At 42.5% G+C, this 17,093-nt stretch overlaps 1 protein-coding gene across 3 annotated transcripts in view; it reads left to right on the top strand.

Annotated features, from left to right (window-relative positions):
- Positions 1–13,993, top strand: part of USH1C (USH1 protein network component harmonin) — a 108,191-nt gene extending 94,198 nt beyond the window's left edge. For 2 of the 3 annotated variants that reach the window (XM_024202368.3, XM_024202374.3), the window contains 6 exons: positions 2,717–2,758; positions 3,049–3,102; positions 5,323–5,422; positions 7,004–7,113; positions 8,097–8,152; positions 13,822–13,993. In XM_024202368.3, the coding sequence (XP_024058136.2) occupies positions 2,717–2,758; positions 3,049–3,102; positions 5,323–5,422; positions 7,004–7,113; positions 8,097–8,152; positions 13,822–13,834 (375 nt within the window). In that variant the 3' untranslated portion in view covers positions 13,835–13,993. Of the gene's footprint in view, positions 1–2,716; positions 2,759–3,048; positions 3,103–5,322; positions 5,423–5,713; positions 5,803–7,003; positions 7,114–8,096; positions 8,153–13,821 lie in introns of those variants that run through there. The other variant, XR_002908240.3, reaches the window with a different exon arrangement.
- Positions 13,994–17,093: the final 3,100 nt, after the last annotated feature.

The raw sequence follows: 17,093 nt of genomic DNA, 5'->3' as shown, positions 1-17,093 counted from the left end.
GAGTCTCTTCCCCAGAGAGGCACTTCTGTACCCTGAGGGCAAGATTGGGCCTTTGGTTTCTTTTTCATCTGGTTTTGCCATGTGACTGAAATATTAGCCCTCTCCTGAATGTGCAGTGTTCAGATCACTGAATACACTGTGAATGACTGTGGTGCCATTTTTCCTGGAAAGATTTAATATATTTCAAAGAATGTATAGCATTTGCATGCTTATTGGATCCAGATTGTGTTCTCTTTTTGTTAGAAGGTATCAATCTACCTATTTATTTATGCTGTTGTTTAAAATATATTTTCCCAAGAAAATTTTCTTCAGGGGCAATATCTGGTTTTCATGAGGTTGACCTTTGACTATGGAAGGTCAAGTGACTTGACCTCGGTTACATAATGAAGCAGTGGTTCTGACCAAATTAGAACTCCTTGTTCAAAGGTGTTTGCTCCAACACTATGGTTGCCTAGACCAACCTTGCCTCCTAAAATCAGATACATAAATCGACTATTTAAAATCAGTTGTTCACCTGGACCAGTTTGGTTTCCATTTTCATTGTAAAATTTACAATAATTAAAATATGGGGCTGGGGGGGTCCCTGGCCCCGGCCCCGGCCCCTTACCATGCCACTTACCCCCTCTCCCAGAGCCTCAGCGCGCCGCGTCCAGGAGCAGCCCCGGACAGCGCTGCAGCAGCGTGGTGTCTCCAGCTGGGCCTGAGTTCCCGCTGCTCGGCCGCAGCTCGCAGCCCCGCCCCCTTACCAGCTGAGGCGCCGGGGGATGGGGGAAGACGGAGGCCAGGGGAGCCTCCGACATACTTGTGGGGGCCCCTGTGGGGCCCGGGGCAAATTGCCCCACTTGCCCCCCCTCTCCCCCTCCCCAGGCAGCTCTGGCCATGGGATCTGTGTGAGAAGCACTGCTAAACAAAAGAGCAGTCGCACTAGCTGAGTCTGGAGTATTCTTCAGATGCAGCCCTGAGCATAGTGCACTGCACTAATTCACGCTGGGGGTGAAAAAGGCCTGTATGATTCTGGTAAAGTCCATGCCCCAGAGGAAAGATCACAATTGCTTTGACACATTCAGATGGACAAAAGCACTTTTGGTTACTGCTGCAACTTGGGCATTTAAGAGCAGCCAAGAAGACAATGGGCACAACATAGCACTCCTCTTGTTAAAAAAAGGTGGAGAAACCTTTGTTTCAGCTAGACATTGGGATAGCCAAGAGACTCTGTCACCTGTATTCAGTGAAATAGAGACTGAGTCTGAGGGTAGATGGAGAGGCCAAGCCAGACCAATGAGACTGATATTAAGCCTGGCACTCCTGGCGTGTGCCTAGTATCCCTTCATCTACCGTGTCAATGATTGAAGGACCCAGACTCCCACAATTGATCTTTCTGTCCCCAAGTCTCAATAGCCCCAAATTGTGGCAGCTTAAAGTGGTCATGGAAGTGTTGCTGCTGCCAGAGTTGGGTGCACAAGCAAGGCTCTCCAAGCTGCAAAAGTTATCAATACAGCGACACCCCTCCTTCCAAACAGAATTAATGCCAAACTTTCTTAAACCTCAAACCCCTACCCACGCTGCTCACCCAACAGCTCCCAGGATACCCCAAAGAATGTCTCACCTTCTTGAGATGAGATAATCACAAACAACCACCTGCCCACACATGTTTCCTACCCCATAATGCTGTGCTTAAGGTAATGGGCTTGGGTCTGAAAGCTAAAAAGGCAGAGGATCCCCTAAAAAATTAAAATAAACCCATCTCAACATAACTCTCTCTCCACCACCACATCCAACATAAACAAACCCAGAACCAGACCCATCTCCAATCCCACAGCATCTTCCTCCGTATTTTAACATCATCCCCACCAATGTATCATGCAAGTAAAACCAAAAATTATCAAACACCTATTTCCATTAATAGTCCCAGAGACTTCAGTGATGGTAGGAGAGAATGGAGCAGCTTTGTAAAGGACTCAGCCCCATGCACACTGAGCCGCTGTGACTGATAATAGAGCACCAGATTCTGCCACCCTTAGTCAGGCCAAGCAGTGCCTTACTCTGTGAGCAGTCCCATCATGGATACTACTCAGTGAGAGTGAAGGAGGCAGAAAATGGCTCATAATGCTGACCATATGGGGCCAAATCCTGAGAGGTGCTGAGGGTTAGTCCCCCCCTCCCCGCCATTCTTATTATCTTCATCACCTCTCCAAATGTGGCCTATAATCTTACCAACTCAAATTGCCATCCTGAACACCCTCTTCTGGCCTTCAAACAAGCCCCTAACTTCTCTGAGGCCATCATCAGAGGCAAGCTCCCCACAGACCAGGACACACCAACTCAACGCGGCACAAGACCTGCAAGAACAACAGATGCAAAATCTGCAGACATATCTCCACTGCTACAATGATCAACACCCCCCACAACACATCTTTCAAGATCCATGGTCCTACACATGCCTATCACAACATGTGGTGTACCTCATCCAGTGCATGAAATTCCCCAGTAACAACTGTGTGTGCAAAAAAATATTACCTCACCCACCTGGTCTCTCTAACATCCTATAATAAGGTTTTAAAATATCTTTGTCAGGAGGAATATCAGCTACCTGCATGTCTTTCTCCATGTTATGTTCTAACCATCTTTTGTAGTTTAGAGTAGTTTTCTCACTAGTAATTTTGGTGGGATTATGTGTGTCTGATCTGCATATAATTAAACATTTATTTATTTTCAGGGCTTCCAGAAGTATGTGGAAGATTTTGATCCCTATACAATGGTAAGGAGAAGATTTAATTATGCCACAGAGGTTAAGATTAAATGATGTGGGGAAACATAGGGTTACATACTATCCTGGATTTGTGATGTGCCTGTAGAGATCCCTTTGAGACCAGAGGTAGTTCTGCTAAGGAAGCAGATTGTCCTCAGCGGACTAGCGTTCTGTTCTTCCCATAGCTCTGATTTAAAAGAGGTGCACACCTTCCCTTGTAAACTACATGCTTCATCTGAATGATTTCATTCAGCTGCTTTGTAAAGGTGGAAATGACTAACTGATGTGTCTTTTGATAGTTTTCAGCAGATCAGATCATGGGAAAAGATGTGCGGCTGTTACGTATTAAAAAGGTAACCCCTGTAATTGGGTTGAGACATTTTGTGGGTCGTGTGGGCTCTTGATTTTTCAGAGTACCTGGGGCACATGATTATATTGTTACTGTCTACCCTTGATGAATCTCCTGTACATCCTGTACTCCCCTCTGACAAATGGCAGGAGATTTGGGTGGTGAAGGGAGGGAAACACTAGTGCTTCCCCACTGCAACCTCCTCCTGCACCCGCTCCCTGTTAGCCCTCCCCACTCCCCACCACTTCCTCAATAGCATTATGTTCTCATGTTTCTCCCAAACCCCTAGGACTCATAGGGGTATACAGAACAAAGCCCACACACACGTCGGGGGACCCCTACAAGCCCAACTCCTCAGTCTTTATTGAGGGCCCAATTCTGCCCAGTTCTGAGTGTACTCAACACATAGTTGCTGCTCTCCACCTTGCAGAGTCAAGCCCTGTGACTAATCCAGATGCTAGCCATGTGTCATTTTTGACGCAGAATTGGTATGTTTCCCTAGCCCATCTTTGTGCACCCAGATGGTGAAATGAGAGGACTTGAGTGGAAAGAGCAAACCTTAATGTGGTCACAAAGCAGTACACTTACTATTGGAGACATGTACCTATGTAGAAAATGATAAAACCAAAGTTGTGTGATACACAAACAGGACAGTGTGTACAAATGACAAGTTAGAAAGCAGTCAGTACTGATTCCAGCTCCCTCATGCTAACACTAGGGAGAACATTTTCAAAAGTGAGTGAGTTTTGAAAATGGGACTTACACATCTAAGTGACTTAGAAGCCTCTGAAACTTTTATTTCTGAGCTAACCAAAAGCATGGACCCCAGTTTGGTAAGTTGCTTAAGTGTGTGCCTAATTTTAAGCATGAGTAGTTCCATTGACTTGGAACTACTCTTGTGCTTATAGTTAGGTACATGCTGAAGGACGTTCTTTGCTGAATCAGGGCCATAAAGAGGTTGAAAACTCAAATTCCTCAAGCCACACTCCCATTCCTGTGCCCCCACTTTACGGTTCACACCAGACGAATTGCTAATCAGGGAAAACATTAGTTTCCTTAACTCTTATGCCGTAGACATTAATGGTGATGTCTAGACAATGTAATTATAGGATCTTAGGCCCGGTCTACACTAGAATTAGGTCGACGTAAGGAAGCTTATGTCGACCTGACTCTCTAAGTGTCTACAGTACAATGTTCCTCCCACCAATTTAGCTCACCTGCTACGCCAACCTAATAACTCCACGAGAGACATAGCGCTTAGGCCGATGTAGTTAGGTCGATGCTGCCTTTGATGGCGGGGCTCCAGCTGTCAGTGCCCCACAATGCCCCATGTCAGTCAGTGCAAGCGCTCCTGGTGACGTGCACCGCCGAGAGAAGGAGTAGAGTATGGACATGAACAGCCAATTTAATTATTGCATGGCTGTCGCTCGACCTAAGTCGAATTAATTGTGTAGTGTAGACATGCCCTTAGATAGCAGTGGGGTTGGCGTACTATAAAATCTATGAATCACTGCAGGTTTGCATCTCCTTCTCACAGCCACCTCTTCTTCCCACTTCAAAAATGGGTCTTCATGTAAAAAGTCACCACAGTATTTAATGCTAACAAAAATAAATCTGAATTTGTTGATTATTTAGTTGTAACTAGATTTTAAGTCAATCTGGGTAACTTGCACAGTTCAAACTCTCTAAAGAGACAAACTATTTTTTTTCCTGGTTTTCTTCTTTTGTTAAAAGCATGTTGAAATTGTAATGAATCATACATTTTTATTTCAATAATGTGACATTGTTTTGTTTTATTGCTGTTATTTCACCATTTCAGCATAACAGTGGTCATTCTTAGACCTCTTTGATTGGAATAACATGGAAGAATTATGTCCATTATCTTATATGAACTAGTTTGATGCTGACCAAGATTATCAAAAGGGATTAGTGATTTTGGGTGCCCAACTTCAGACACCTTAAAGAGGCCTGTGTTTCCAAAGATGCTGAAAATTAGGCCTTTCCTATGTGTCTCAAAGTGCCCACTCGAAGAATGAGACACTCAAAATCACTGAGCACTTATTAAAACCTTGACCACTGATACTACCACAGAATACACCAAGGACCTGATCCTGCAACTATTATGTGTATAGTCCTATTTACTGTAAGGGTGGAAGGATCAGACCCCTACTGATTGTGGTGTCTGTCTGTAGTGTATTCTGAACTAAAACGTTTTCTTTAATAGGAAGGACCATTAGATCTTGCAGTAGAGGGAGGCATTGATTCCCCAATTGGAAAAATAGTAGTGTCTGCTATCTATGAGGGTGGTTCCGCAGACAAACATGGTGAGTACCCTGGGGAAAGTCAGGGGGATTTTGAACCTGGTTCTAAAGCACTTCATCTGTTGGCCTCCTAAGTTTACGCTTTCTTCATGACTGGCTGATGCCTATAGGCCCCAGTGAAATATCTGAGGCAGATTAAGTCCCCAAGAGTTTCATGTTCAGAGCCGCTTCAGAACTAGGCCCTTCATTTGGGGGTTGGTGCTTACAGTAAAAAATAATTGGAATTGGCCAGATTTTCTGGCAGGTTTCCACTAAGTATAAAGAAAAAGCCGCAGCTGTTGTCTGTCATTTTAGCAGCAGCAGCCGAAGGCCAGTAATTGGGAAGAGGAGGAAGATGGAGAGCTACTTCATTATTAACAGCCCAGTTGTGTCACCCTTGCAGTGTAAGTCATCCCCATTAAAATCAAGGGTGGCAGAGTCTGGCCCCAGATGATTATTTCAAGAATGATGTTAATGCGAGTTCTGCGTGCAAAGGGCCTACAAGACAGACAAAGGCTAACAGAAAAATATTATCATCCCCATTTTAGAGAACGGGGACTGAAGCACAGAACAATTGTGACTTACCCAGCATTACACAGGAAGTCTGTGGCAAAGCCAAACATTTAACCCAGATCTCCAGTCCTGTGCCTTAGCTACAATATGGTGGGCTGGGTGTGTGGCAGTGGCAGATCACTGCTGGGAGAGCTCCTTGTGTGGGAAGTTAAATTTACAAAATCTCTTTTTTTTTTTTTTAATTCTTGTGAGGTTCAGAGAGCAGGGCAGTTCAGAGATAACACTTAGGGCTTGTCTTCACTATCGTGCTGCAGCGGCACTGATGTAGCGCATTTGGGGAAGACGCGCTACGTCGACGGGAGAGCGCTCTCCCATCGATGTAATTACTCCACCTCAGTGAGAGGCGGAAGCGATGTTGGTGGGAGAGCATCTTCCACCGACATAGCGCAATGTAGACACCACTTTATGTCAATGTAACTTACGTCGTTTGGGTAGGGGGTTCACACCCCTGAGCTACATAAGTTACAGCGACTTAAGCAGTAGTGTAGATAAGCTCTTAGTCTTCTATTCCATATGTAATTCACTCTCTAGTTCCTAAGGATGGCCCTGATCCTGCAAAACAATCCTGAGGCATGAGAATCTGGGTGTAAATGAGGAAAAAATTTAGCTAAGTACCTATAATACCTTTGACTGCCCTGTTTAAGAGAGTTCACTGTCAGCAAGTTTCAAAGCCATTGTGGTGGCTAGGAACCCATCTCCATAGTTAAGGACCTACCTGCCATCTGTGCCTTTGAAACTTTCCCCCTTAATATTACCATAGTGTGTTCATAACCAGAGACTGATTAGCCCTTATTGGCCACAACCAACAGAAGGATGTTATACTCACTGCCCCAGCACCTAAAGCTTCCACTTATTTTCATTTACAACAAGCCACCTTCTCTGCACTACTGCAGTGTACATCTAGGAAAGGTTTCAGGCTAATTTACATAGGGATGTTTGTTGAATGTGTGTGAAGAAGAGGCATCTGAGAGAGAAGTCTGACAGAAATGATGTTGCTGATATGGTATTTTTGCTCTGCCTTTGCTTCACCAGGAGGCATCGTGAAAGGGGATGAAATAATGGCTGTGAATGGCAAGATTTTAGTTGATGTGACGCTGACAGAAGCCCAGACAACTTTAGCCAAAGCCTGGAATGTGGGTGGGGTAAGTGAATGGGTGTTTTCCCCCTGAGAAGTACACAGCAGCCACGCGAGTTGTTTGGTTTAAATGTATTCTGCTCTGGGCAGTTCATGGTAAGTCTTTCCAAGATGTTATTGGGAATTGGGAATTGTCAAGGACTTTATCACAGCATCATAGTTTTATCTAATCCTTCACAACGGATGCACAAAAAACTAGTGTTTTGGCTACAGTGAGAATCTTCTAAACAAGAATGATATCAAGTGTTAAAAGTGCCCAGTGCAGGGTATAAATGATCATCCTAAGAGTTTGATACACAGCAGTGGAGAAAATATTTGTTGATTTTGGGATTTAATTCAAAATTAACCAGCTTGTTGTTAAAACGCTCCTTAGGCTTTTGAGACTAAGGGCTGGTCCACACTAACCCCCCAGTTCGAACTAAGATACGCAACTTCAGCTACGTGAATAACGTAGCTGAAGTCGAAGTACCTTAGTTCGAACTTAAAGGTACTTACCAAAGGTCCACACGCGGCAGGCAGGCTCCCCCGTCGACTCCACCTACTCCTCGCGGAGCAGGAGTACCGGCGTCGACAGCGAGCACTTCCGGGATCGATCCCAGAAGATCGATTGCTTACCGCCGAACCCCGAGGTAAGTATAGACGTACCCTAACTTCAGCCAGTATCAAATAGATCTTTTTCCTGTTGCCCTTTTCCCTCCTAGCAATGGATTCCTCCATGACTCTTCCCATGATGTTACCATGTTGTTACAGTAGCCTTCCCTCTTCACCTCCTGCTATGTGGAGTAACCTCTCAATAGGTCTCTGACTCATCGACTTTCCACCTATGAGGTTGCTTGGATGTGTCTGAGGGCAGAGTTTGTCCCTTTTATGTTTAATCCTGATCTGGTTGAAGCTCTCTGTGAAAGTTCCACTTTCAAAGGGTCAAGTAACGCAAGAGAGAATTACCTGGCTGCTTAAGTCTCTCCTAACGATAATACATTCTTTTTACAGGATTGGATTGATTTAGTCATTGCAGTGTCTCCTCCAAAGGAATATGATGATGAAATGTAAGTGTATACATTCTGTTTCCTCAGCAGTTAAACAGCTAGTAACAACAGACTGGCTAGTTTGCCTTTTAACATACAGATAATCTTACTAAGGAATGTTTGTTTATTTTAACTGTTACTGTAATCACTGTAATTAATGGCCATTAATTGCCTTCCTCATAGATGTTCTTATACACTATAAACTTCCTTCTTCAAGCCTGAAGATTTATTATATTTCTTATTGGACTGCAACTACTATATTTGGCTAATTAAATAAATTAGTCACTTGGGGGGAATTTTCAAAAGTGCCTTAGTGACTTAGGCACCTCAGTCCCATTTTCAAAAGCAACTGAGGCATTCACTGAGACTAAGGGGGGGTATGTCTACGTTTTGAGCTGGAAGGTATAAATGCCACCTTGAGAAGACATAGTGCGCTAGCCCTAATTGAGCTAGTGCACTCAAAACAGAGTGTAGCCAGAGCAGCGTAAGTGGCAGGAAGGACTAGCTGCCCCAAATATATGCCTAGCACCTTGGACGGGTACGTACTCAGGGTGGTTAGCCCCTCCCACCGCTTTGGCTGTGCTCTATTTTTAATACACTAACTCAGTCAGAGCTAGCGTGGGTCTCTCTCCTTGAGCTGGAATTTGACCTCCATTGTGTGCCAGGTCTTAGAACAAATTTTGAAAGAGAGTAATTAAAGGCGTAGAGGTAAATGGGATAAAATACAACATGGTTTTACAAAAGGTAGATCATGCCAGATCAACCTGATCTCTTTGAGAAGAGAACTGATTTTTTTAGATAAAGGAAATGCAAGAGATCTAATCTACGTGGACTTCAGTAAAGCATTTGATACAGTTCAAAGTGTAGACATTCCCTTAGGCTCCCAAGTACCTTAGGGAATATTACAAATATCTAAAGCAATGAGATAATGCAAAACTAATCAGTATATTCAATTAAGCAAAGGACTAGGTGAGTTAAAACCAAATGCGCACATTATATTGATACCAGTTGTTTTATTTCAGACAGATATTTTCAAAAACAGAGCCTTGTTTTCTAACTTGCCCCAGGGAGACATATTTGCAGACGTACCTATGCCAAATACACTGGTAATGGGAAGTTATATAATTCTTATTAAGCCTGATTTCCCATTGCCTACAGGGATCCAGATCCTCAGATGGTGTAAATCACAGTAGTTGCACTGACTTAAGTGGAGCTACACTGCTTTACACCAGCTGGTTTCTGGATCTGACCCAGAAACTGTAGTAAAAATGTTTAATACCTATACACATACCAGCAAGCAAGGAAATAACTTTCATCTTTATTGTGTGTTTTCATATCCTGTACATTTAGCCCTACTTTCCCCTCATCAACAATCAGTCCCAACACAAACAGAAAGGGTTTTGAAGGCAGTGCAGCTGTGTACAGACAAGGGTATCTCCTGCAGCTGTAGCCACTGCAGTGGTCAATAGCCAGATCTGGGTTGATACATACTGTTTCATTGTGAGGATGCATTATTTTCCAAAGCATGTGCATACCTGTGCATTGCATGCCTCAGCCTGTCTTCTTACCTGGATCTCGCATGGTGTATTGGTGTGTCCTCTGCGCTTTTGCCTTGTCTGATTTTGCTAGAGTACAGGGACTTACAGTTTAGAATTATAAAATTTAAACTATGTTTTTTAATAAATTGTATTAGTGATCATAAATTAAAATAATTATTATTATAATTTATATTACGGTAGCAATTAAAGGCAATAACAAGGATCAGGGCCACACTGTACAGAGATATAGTAAGAGACAGTAGCACACACATTTGGGCCTTTCTCTGGGAGGGGATTAGAATTAACTTGTCAAAGTAACAAAAAATTTATATTGCTTTAGCTCCTTTTTGATATGCTAAGCAAAACGTGTCTGGTTACATGTATCTGTTTTAGGCACTTGTGGAGCACCAATCACTGTACTATCTTCCAAAAATTAGTAGTACATTTTTTTGAAATGTTTTACATTAGAGGTGTAGGACAAAAGGTTACATGTTGTTTACACATGTGAATTGTTACACATTACTAGTTTGCACAAGATAAGACAAATTGTACAGCACCACTGACTTGGAGATGCTCATGAATATCTGGGAGCAGAATTTGGCCTATACATTGACCAGATTCTCATCTGATGTAGATCAGCATGGTTCCATTAACTTCAATGGAGCTACACTGGTTTACGCCAGCTGTAGATTTGGCCCTGGGTGGGTGACTGGCAGTTTTCACTGTTCTTGCCTGACATGCATTTTGTCAGATCAACACGATCAGCACATTTAGAGGGCCAAACTTTCAGATGTGCTGAGCATCCCAACTCCAGCTGAAGTCAGTGGGAGCTGTAGGTGCTTTGCAGCCATAAAAATTAGATCCTTAATCTATATTGAAAACCGACAGTGTTTAAGTGCATAACTTCAAGATTTGCGTAGTTATCAGCATTTATGAGTATGTGCGTGTTTTATGGGAAAACAGATCAAGAAGTGTAGGGATAAAAGGAGAACAGCTGAAAGCCCAACAGAACAAAAAACCATGCAAAGAAAATTAAAATCAGTAGTAAAAGGTTCTTTAGCCATATAAGTAAAAAGAAAACCTGGAAAATCCTGGGACCACTAAGCACTGAGGACAGGATGGAGATTGAAGATAATCTCTGCGTGGCCTAATATTCAGTGGGAGTTAGGCACCTAAATACCTTTTGAGGGTCTGGGCCGAGGTCACTACAGAGACCCAGGAGTCAGTGACTGACTGAATCTAAGGGGAAACTGAGTCACTAGCAGCGTTCACTACCTGGTCTGGAGGGGCCTAGTTACCCTTGCTCAGGGCTGTTCCTAAAGATACACTCTAGCCCTATGCAGATTTAGTTTTTATCTGAGATTATGAGTGTGACAGTCTATTTAACTGACTAATAGTGATAACGGCTTATCTAGCATCCCATAAAATAACGTATCTAAGTAAGCCTGTTAAAAGCAGGTTCATTTGCCAGAGGCAGGTATAGTGGGATTTGATGGAGCTACGGTTCTTTCCATCCGAAAAATTCTACCTTACCTAAACAAAGAGTTGCATTCTGTGTGTATTGACGGCAGCAAACAAGTTCCCTCAGCAAACAGACATCATGCTTCCTGCTGAAGGAAACTATTTTTCTATCTAATATATCGGTCACCCTAGTTAAATGCCTGTTGTACAATCAGACCCTCCAGGGTTCTGTTACAGTAAACTGGAGCTGATCTTTGTTTGGCATCAGTGTGATCCCATGCACATTTGATTGTTATTCGTGTATCATGGTGCCTCTGCTGATTTTTTTTTTTCTCTCTTGGTCTTTGGAATAGTTATCATTCTTTCCACCACAAAACAAACACTTGCACGTATGCACACACACGTCTAGCTTGATCCTGTCAGTTCTGAGTGCTCTCATGCTCCAGTGGTCTCCTCAGAAGGGGCCCAGCTGCTCACAGGATTGGCGCCTCACCCACACAGACATGGGAGAGCCTACTGTTACCTAGGCAGTTGTGAAAACAATTACATGAATAATATCTTCTTATTTTAGGAATGTATAGTTATTTAGGCAGCTAAAAATTACTACTCCCATAAGTCCAAAGAACAAGAGTTCTATTAGTACTATTAGTACTATTAGGGCTGTCGATTAATCGCAGTTAACTCACGTGATTAAATCAAATTAATCGCGATTATTCAGAGTTTTAATCGCACTTTTAAACAATAGAATACCAATTGAAATGTATTAAATATTTTTGGATGTTTTTCTACATTTTCAAATATATTGATTTCAATTACAACACAGTATACAAAACTCACTTTATATTGTTATTTTTTATTACAAATATTTGCACTGTAAAAATGGAAAACAAAATAAACAGTATTTTTCAATTCATCTCATACAAGTACTGTAGTGCAATCTCTTTATTGGGAAAATGTAACTTACAAATGTAGATTTTTGTTTGTTTGTTAAATAACTGCACTTAAAAAGACAATAATGCAGAACTTTAGAGCCTACAAGTCCACTCAGTCCTACTTCTCGTTCAGCCAATCACTAAGACAAACAAGTTTGTTTACATTTACAGGAGATAGAGCTGCCCTCTTCTTATTACAATGTCATCAGAAAGTGAGTACAGGCGTTTGCATGGGACTTCTGTAGCCGGCATTGCAAGGCATTTATGTGCCAGATATGCTAAACATTCGTATGCCCCTTCATGCTTTGGCCACCATTCCAGAGGACATGCTTCCATGCTGATGACGCTCATTAAAAAAATAATGCCTTAATTAAATTTGTGACTGAACTCCTTAGGGAAGAATTGTATGTCTCCGTCTCTATTTTACCTGCATTCTGCCATATATTTCATGTTATAGCAGTCTCAAATGATGATTCAGTACATGTTTTTCATTTTAAGAACACTTTCACTGCAGATTTGACAAAACGCAAAGAAGGTACCAATATGAGATTTCTAAGGAGAGATACAGCACTCAACCCAAGGTTTAAGAATCTGAAGTGCCTTCCAAAATCTGAGAGGGATGAGGTGTGGACATCCTTTCAGATGTCTTAAAAGAGCAACACTCTGATGTGGAAACTACAGAACTCGAACCACCAAAAAAGAAAACCAACTTTCTGCTGGTGGCATCTGACTCAGATGATGAAAATGAACATGCATTGGTCTGCACTGCTTTGGACTGTTATCAAGCAGAACCCGTTATCAGCATGGACGCATGTCCTCGGGAATGGTGGTTGAAGCATGAAGGAACATATGAATCTTAAGTGCAACTGGCATGTAAATATCTTGTGACGCCGGCTACAACAGTGCCATGCAAACTCCTGTTGTCACTTTCAGGTGACATTGTAAACAAGAAGCAGGTAGCATTATCTCCTGCAAATGTAAACTTGTTTGTCTGAGCGATTGGCTGAACAAGAAGTAGGACTGAGTGGACTTGTAGGCTCTAAAGTTTTATATTGTTTTATTTTTGAATGCAGTTATTTTTGTACATAATTCTACATTTGTAAGTTCAACTTTCATAATAAAGAGATGGCATTACAGTATTTGTATTAGGCAAATGGAAAAACACTATTTCTTTTGTTTTTTACAGTGCAAATATTTTATAATCAAAAATAAATATGTGAGCATTGTACACTTTGTATTCTGTGTTATAACTGAAATCAATATATTTGAAAATGTAGGAAACATCCAAAAATATTTAAATAAATGGTATTCTATTATTGTTTAACAGTGTGATTAATCATGATCAATTAATTTTTTTAATGGCTTGACAGCCCTAGTTACTATTCATATTATACCTTGGTATGCCTGTCAATAATTATTCATGTCTCTTTGCCTTTTTATTGTGGGCCTGTTTCTATTACTCTGCTGTCATTCAGTGATTATCCCAAGAATTATCCTTAACTGCTTCTCAAACCCAGTTTATAGTGCCAACTTTCTGTATGCTTTTCATTCATGGTTTCTCTAAATACGATTACAGGCCACTAGAAGGACTAAGGTAAGACTTCTCATGTAGGTCTGCATGAAGATTTTGTGGTCGTTCTCTCCGTGGTTAGATAAAATGCAAACCAAAATCAGCCAGTTGTGATTTCATTATTTTATATGGTGCTTATCACAAAGTCCTAAAGATGCATTCTAGCTAATTGTTTCTTTTCTATTGCAGGACATTTTTTTAAAGTAAAGAAGATAAAGTTGAAGAAACTAAGTCTGTGTCCTGAAGAAAGCTGCTGATTCATAAATATCAAATCAATAGCCTTGCAAAATCTACTTTTATATGAGAGAAATATGATTTTAGATTGTACTGAGAATTCCACTGGACTAGAGAGAAACCTCATATTTAGGCAACTTATGTAATTTCATGATCTTCCCATAGATCCAAAGCAACATGTGGTTATAGGAGAAAGATAATTCCTGAGAAATGTTGCCAATGCAAAATAGTTTATTCTATAAAATCTATTTTTCTATAAGGTTTAGGGGCCAAATTTTGAAAACCAGCCTCCAAAAGTGCACTTGCAATTTGCCTAGAAATGTACATCAGTATGCACAAATGGGAGGTTGAAAATCATATACTTTCTCACAAGCAGTGAGAGGGGGGTGTCTGGCATTTGTACCCTATATATTGTATTTTTCTACTGAGGTCTGAGGGGTCAGTGTTTGTAACTCCCGTTAACATTAATAGAGGTTATCCTTGTAAATCAATCAGAGCCCAATTCTGCCTCCCTTACACACACTGAGTGAAATTCACCACTGTGCAGAAGACCTAGACCAGTGATGGGCGAACAACGGCCACTGGGAGCTGCAGGCGGCCGTGCAAATGTAAACAAACTGGCAGCCCGCCAGTGGATTACCCTGACGAGCCGCATGTGGGCCGCAGGTTGCCCACCACTGACCTAGACTGATTTTGAATGCTTGGGGGGAGCTTAAATGGTGCAAAGGATTTATGCTGATTCTCTGTACAGAGGTGAGTTTCATCCATTGCATAATACCTTAGTCAGCAAGGATTCCCATTGTGGTCAATGCACTTGTTCAGAGTGAGGTACCACTCAGCCTGAGTATTGGTAGCAAATCAGGCCCTCAGGTATCAATGGGTGAAGAGACCAAGTTAAGGATACCCTTACTCATGTGATTAGTACCCAATGAGACTATTAATGTTAAGGGTGCAGGATCACACCCAAAATATAACCTCATATTATCACTGACTCAATGTTTTACAGTTAACGAATATCCTTTAGATTATAGTAACTAATCTGATTTTAAAAGAAATTGTCTGATAAAATTGTACTTTTTAGAACTTGTTCTGAATCTCTTTTAAAGCCATTGAACGTTTCTTGCAGTAAAAGTTCATCTTGCCTTCCTTAGATTACCCTAAATAACAACCTGCGCAGAGATCTAAGCAGTTTTTAATTTCACAGACATTTTAACAACTAGAAAATCAAGCTGAAACTAACAGATTTTATTTCTCATTCAAATACTTTCTTAATTAAGTGCAAAATCTTGTCATATTCAAACACCCAGTAGATGTTAATAACACAGAAGGCCTGATCCTTGGCAGGGTAAATTGGTTTAGCTCTCTTACAGAATCAGACCCTATATCATCGAAATACAGTATTCCATTACATCAGATTTCAAAAGACAACTAACAAAGACGTTACATATATTCTTATCTGTATATTGCATTTCATGTTGTCTTTAGGTTTTTCCTTTCTAATTTACTAAGAGCTGAAGCCCATAGTTCATACACACTTGGAACTTTATCTGCTCAAGGCATATGGGATTGGGCCCTAAATGTATAACATGACAAAATAACAACGTATTAATTCCAAGTTGAATCATAATGGCGTACCACTATGTGCACTGATATCTTTAAGTGTGAGCTGATCTCTTTGGTTTCATGTGCAGTAATCTATCAATAAACCAGTTTATGTATCTGGGTAGGATACATGTTAAACTTTTAAAATCACTCTCTTACAAATAAATAGCACAAGAATAAAATTGTTTGTGCCAAACACAAGAACTCCTGTTTCTTTTTTTGTGCACATGTGTTGGGGGTATGTAGCAGGGTGGACACCTGCTCCTGCCTGGAAGGGCTAAGCTGATTGGGGAAAGTGGCTGCAGCTGGGGCCACACCCCAAACAGACTCAGCAGGCCCTATAAAGGCAGGGAGCCAGGAGCTCAGGCCAGAGTTTCTCTCTGCCTTCAAAGAGAGACGGGTCTGGCTGCAGGGAGCTAGACAAAGGGTACCTGAGTGGAGCAGGGCTGGGGAAAGGCTGAGGAGCTCCAGCCTGGAAAGCCCCAGGCTGTGGCCTAGTATTAGGCCAAGGGGTACTGGGGGTTGCAGAGGGCAGCCCAGGGCTAGGCCAAGGCAGCAGGTCCAAACCCCCCTTGCCAGTGATGAGTGGCCTATACTGCAGTCTGCCCCAGGGAGCGGGGGCTAGTTGGTGACTGGCAGTGGCCTAGTGCTGAGGCAAGGTGGGGATAGTGGGTGGGGGTTCCCCAGGGAGGGGAGACCCAGATCTGTGGGGTGCTGCCAGAGGGCAGCATCCCAGTGATAGGTGGGCCGGGTCCTGGCAGGGACATGGGTGCCAGCAGAGGATAAGGCAGATCCCTGGCCAGCAGAGGGTGCTCTGGAGGCTGGTGAGCTAATTCCCTGGATGACCAGCAGGAGGCGCTGCAGGGGTGAGTCCAGACCTTTACAGGGTATAATAGCAGATAATAGCAATCTGCTGAGGCTACAGTCTTTCCAAGCCAATCTGGAATAACTAGCTTCTTTGCAGCAAAACAAAAACACTTTGGGGGGCTGGAGGGAAAGTTGTTGATGGCTACATGGAGCTATTGCTGGTCTGAGCAGCAGTAACCCCCTCTCCGATTTTCAGATATGCCCAGTTGCTTGGGGGCATGCTACAGAGTTCAGCTGCTCCCTTCTACTTCCTTCCCAGAGATGTGCTTAGGATATTCCATTTGGTAGGGACTCTACATCAAAATAGGGCCAAGAGGGGAGAATGCAGCACAGCATGCTCCCTCTTCTGCTCTGGATCCCCACTTGCCACATGTTACTTTTCACCAGACAGTGCAGAGGGGAAGCATCATGCAGCCGAGTGACCTTATCAAAAGTAGAACACTCAATATACCCTTAGTGTATCCTGTGACACACCTGCAGCATATAAAGTAGTAGTACCCACAAGGGAGGGATAGCTCAGTGGTTTGAGCATTGGCCTGCTAAACCCAGGCTTGTGAGCTCAATCCTTGAGGGGGCCGCTTAGGGATCTGGAGCAAAATCAGTACTTGGTCCTGCTAGTGAAGGCAGGGGGCTGGACTTGATGGCCTTTCAGGGTCCCTTCCAGTTCTAGGAGATAGGTATATCTCCATATATTATAGTATAGTGAGATTGAGGCCCCAACTGTGATTAGGGCCCTAGGCACTGTATGGACACATAAA

Source organism: Terrapene carolina, unplaced genomic scaffold, assembly GCF_002925995.2.
Source record: "Terrapene carolina triunguis isolate 2854851 unplaced genomic scaffold, T_m_triunguis-2.0 Scaffold715, whole genome shotgun sequence".
Classification (NCBI taxonomy): Eukaryota; Metazoa; Chordata; order Testudines; family Emydidae; genus Terrapene; species Terrapene triunguis.
Note: the sequence above shows the minus strand (reverse complement) of the source record. Positions and strands in the feature narration are given on the sequence as shown.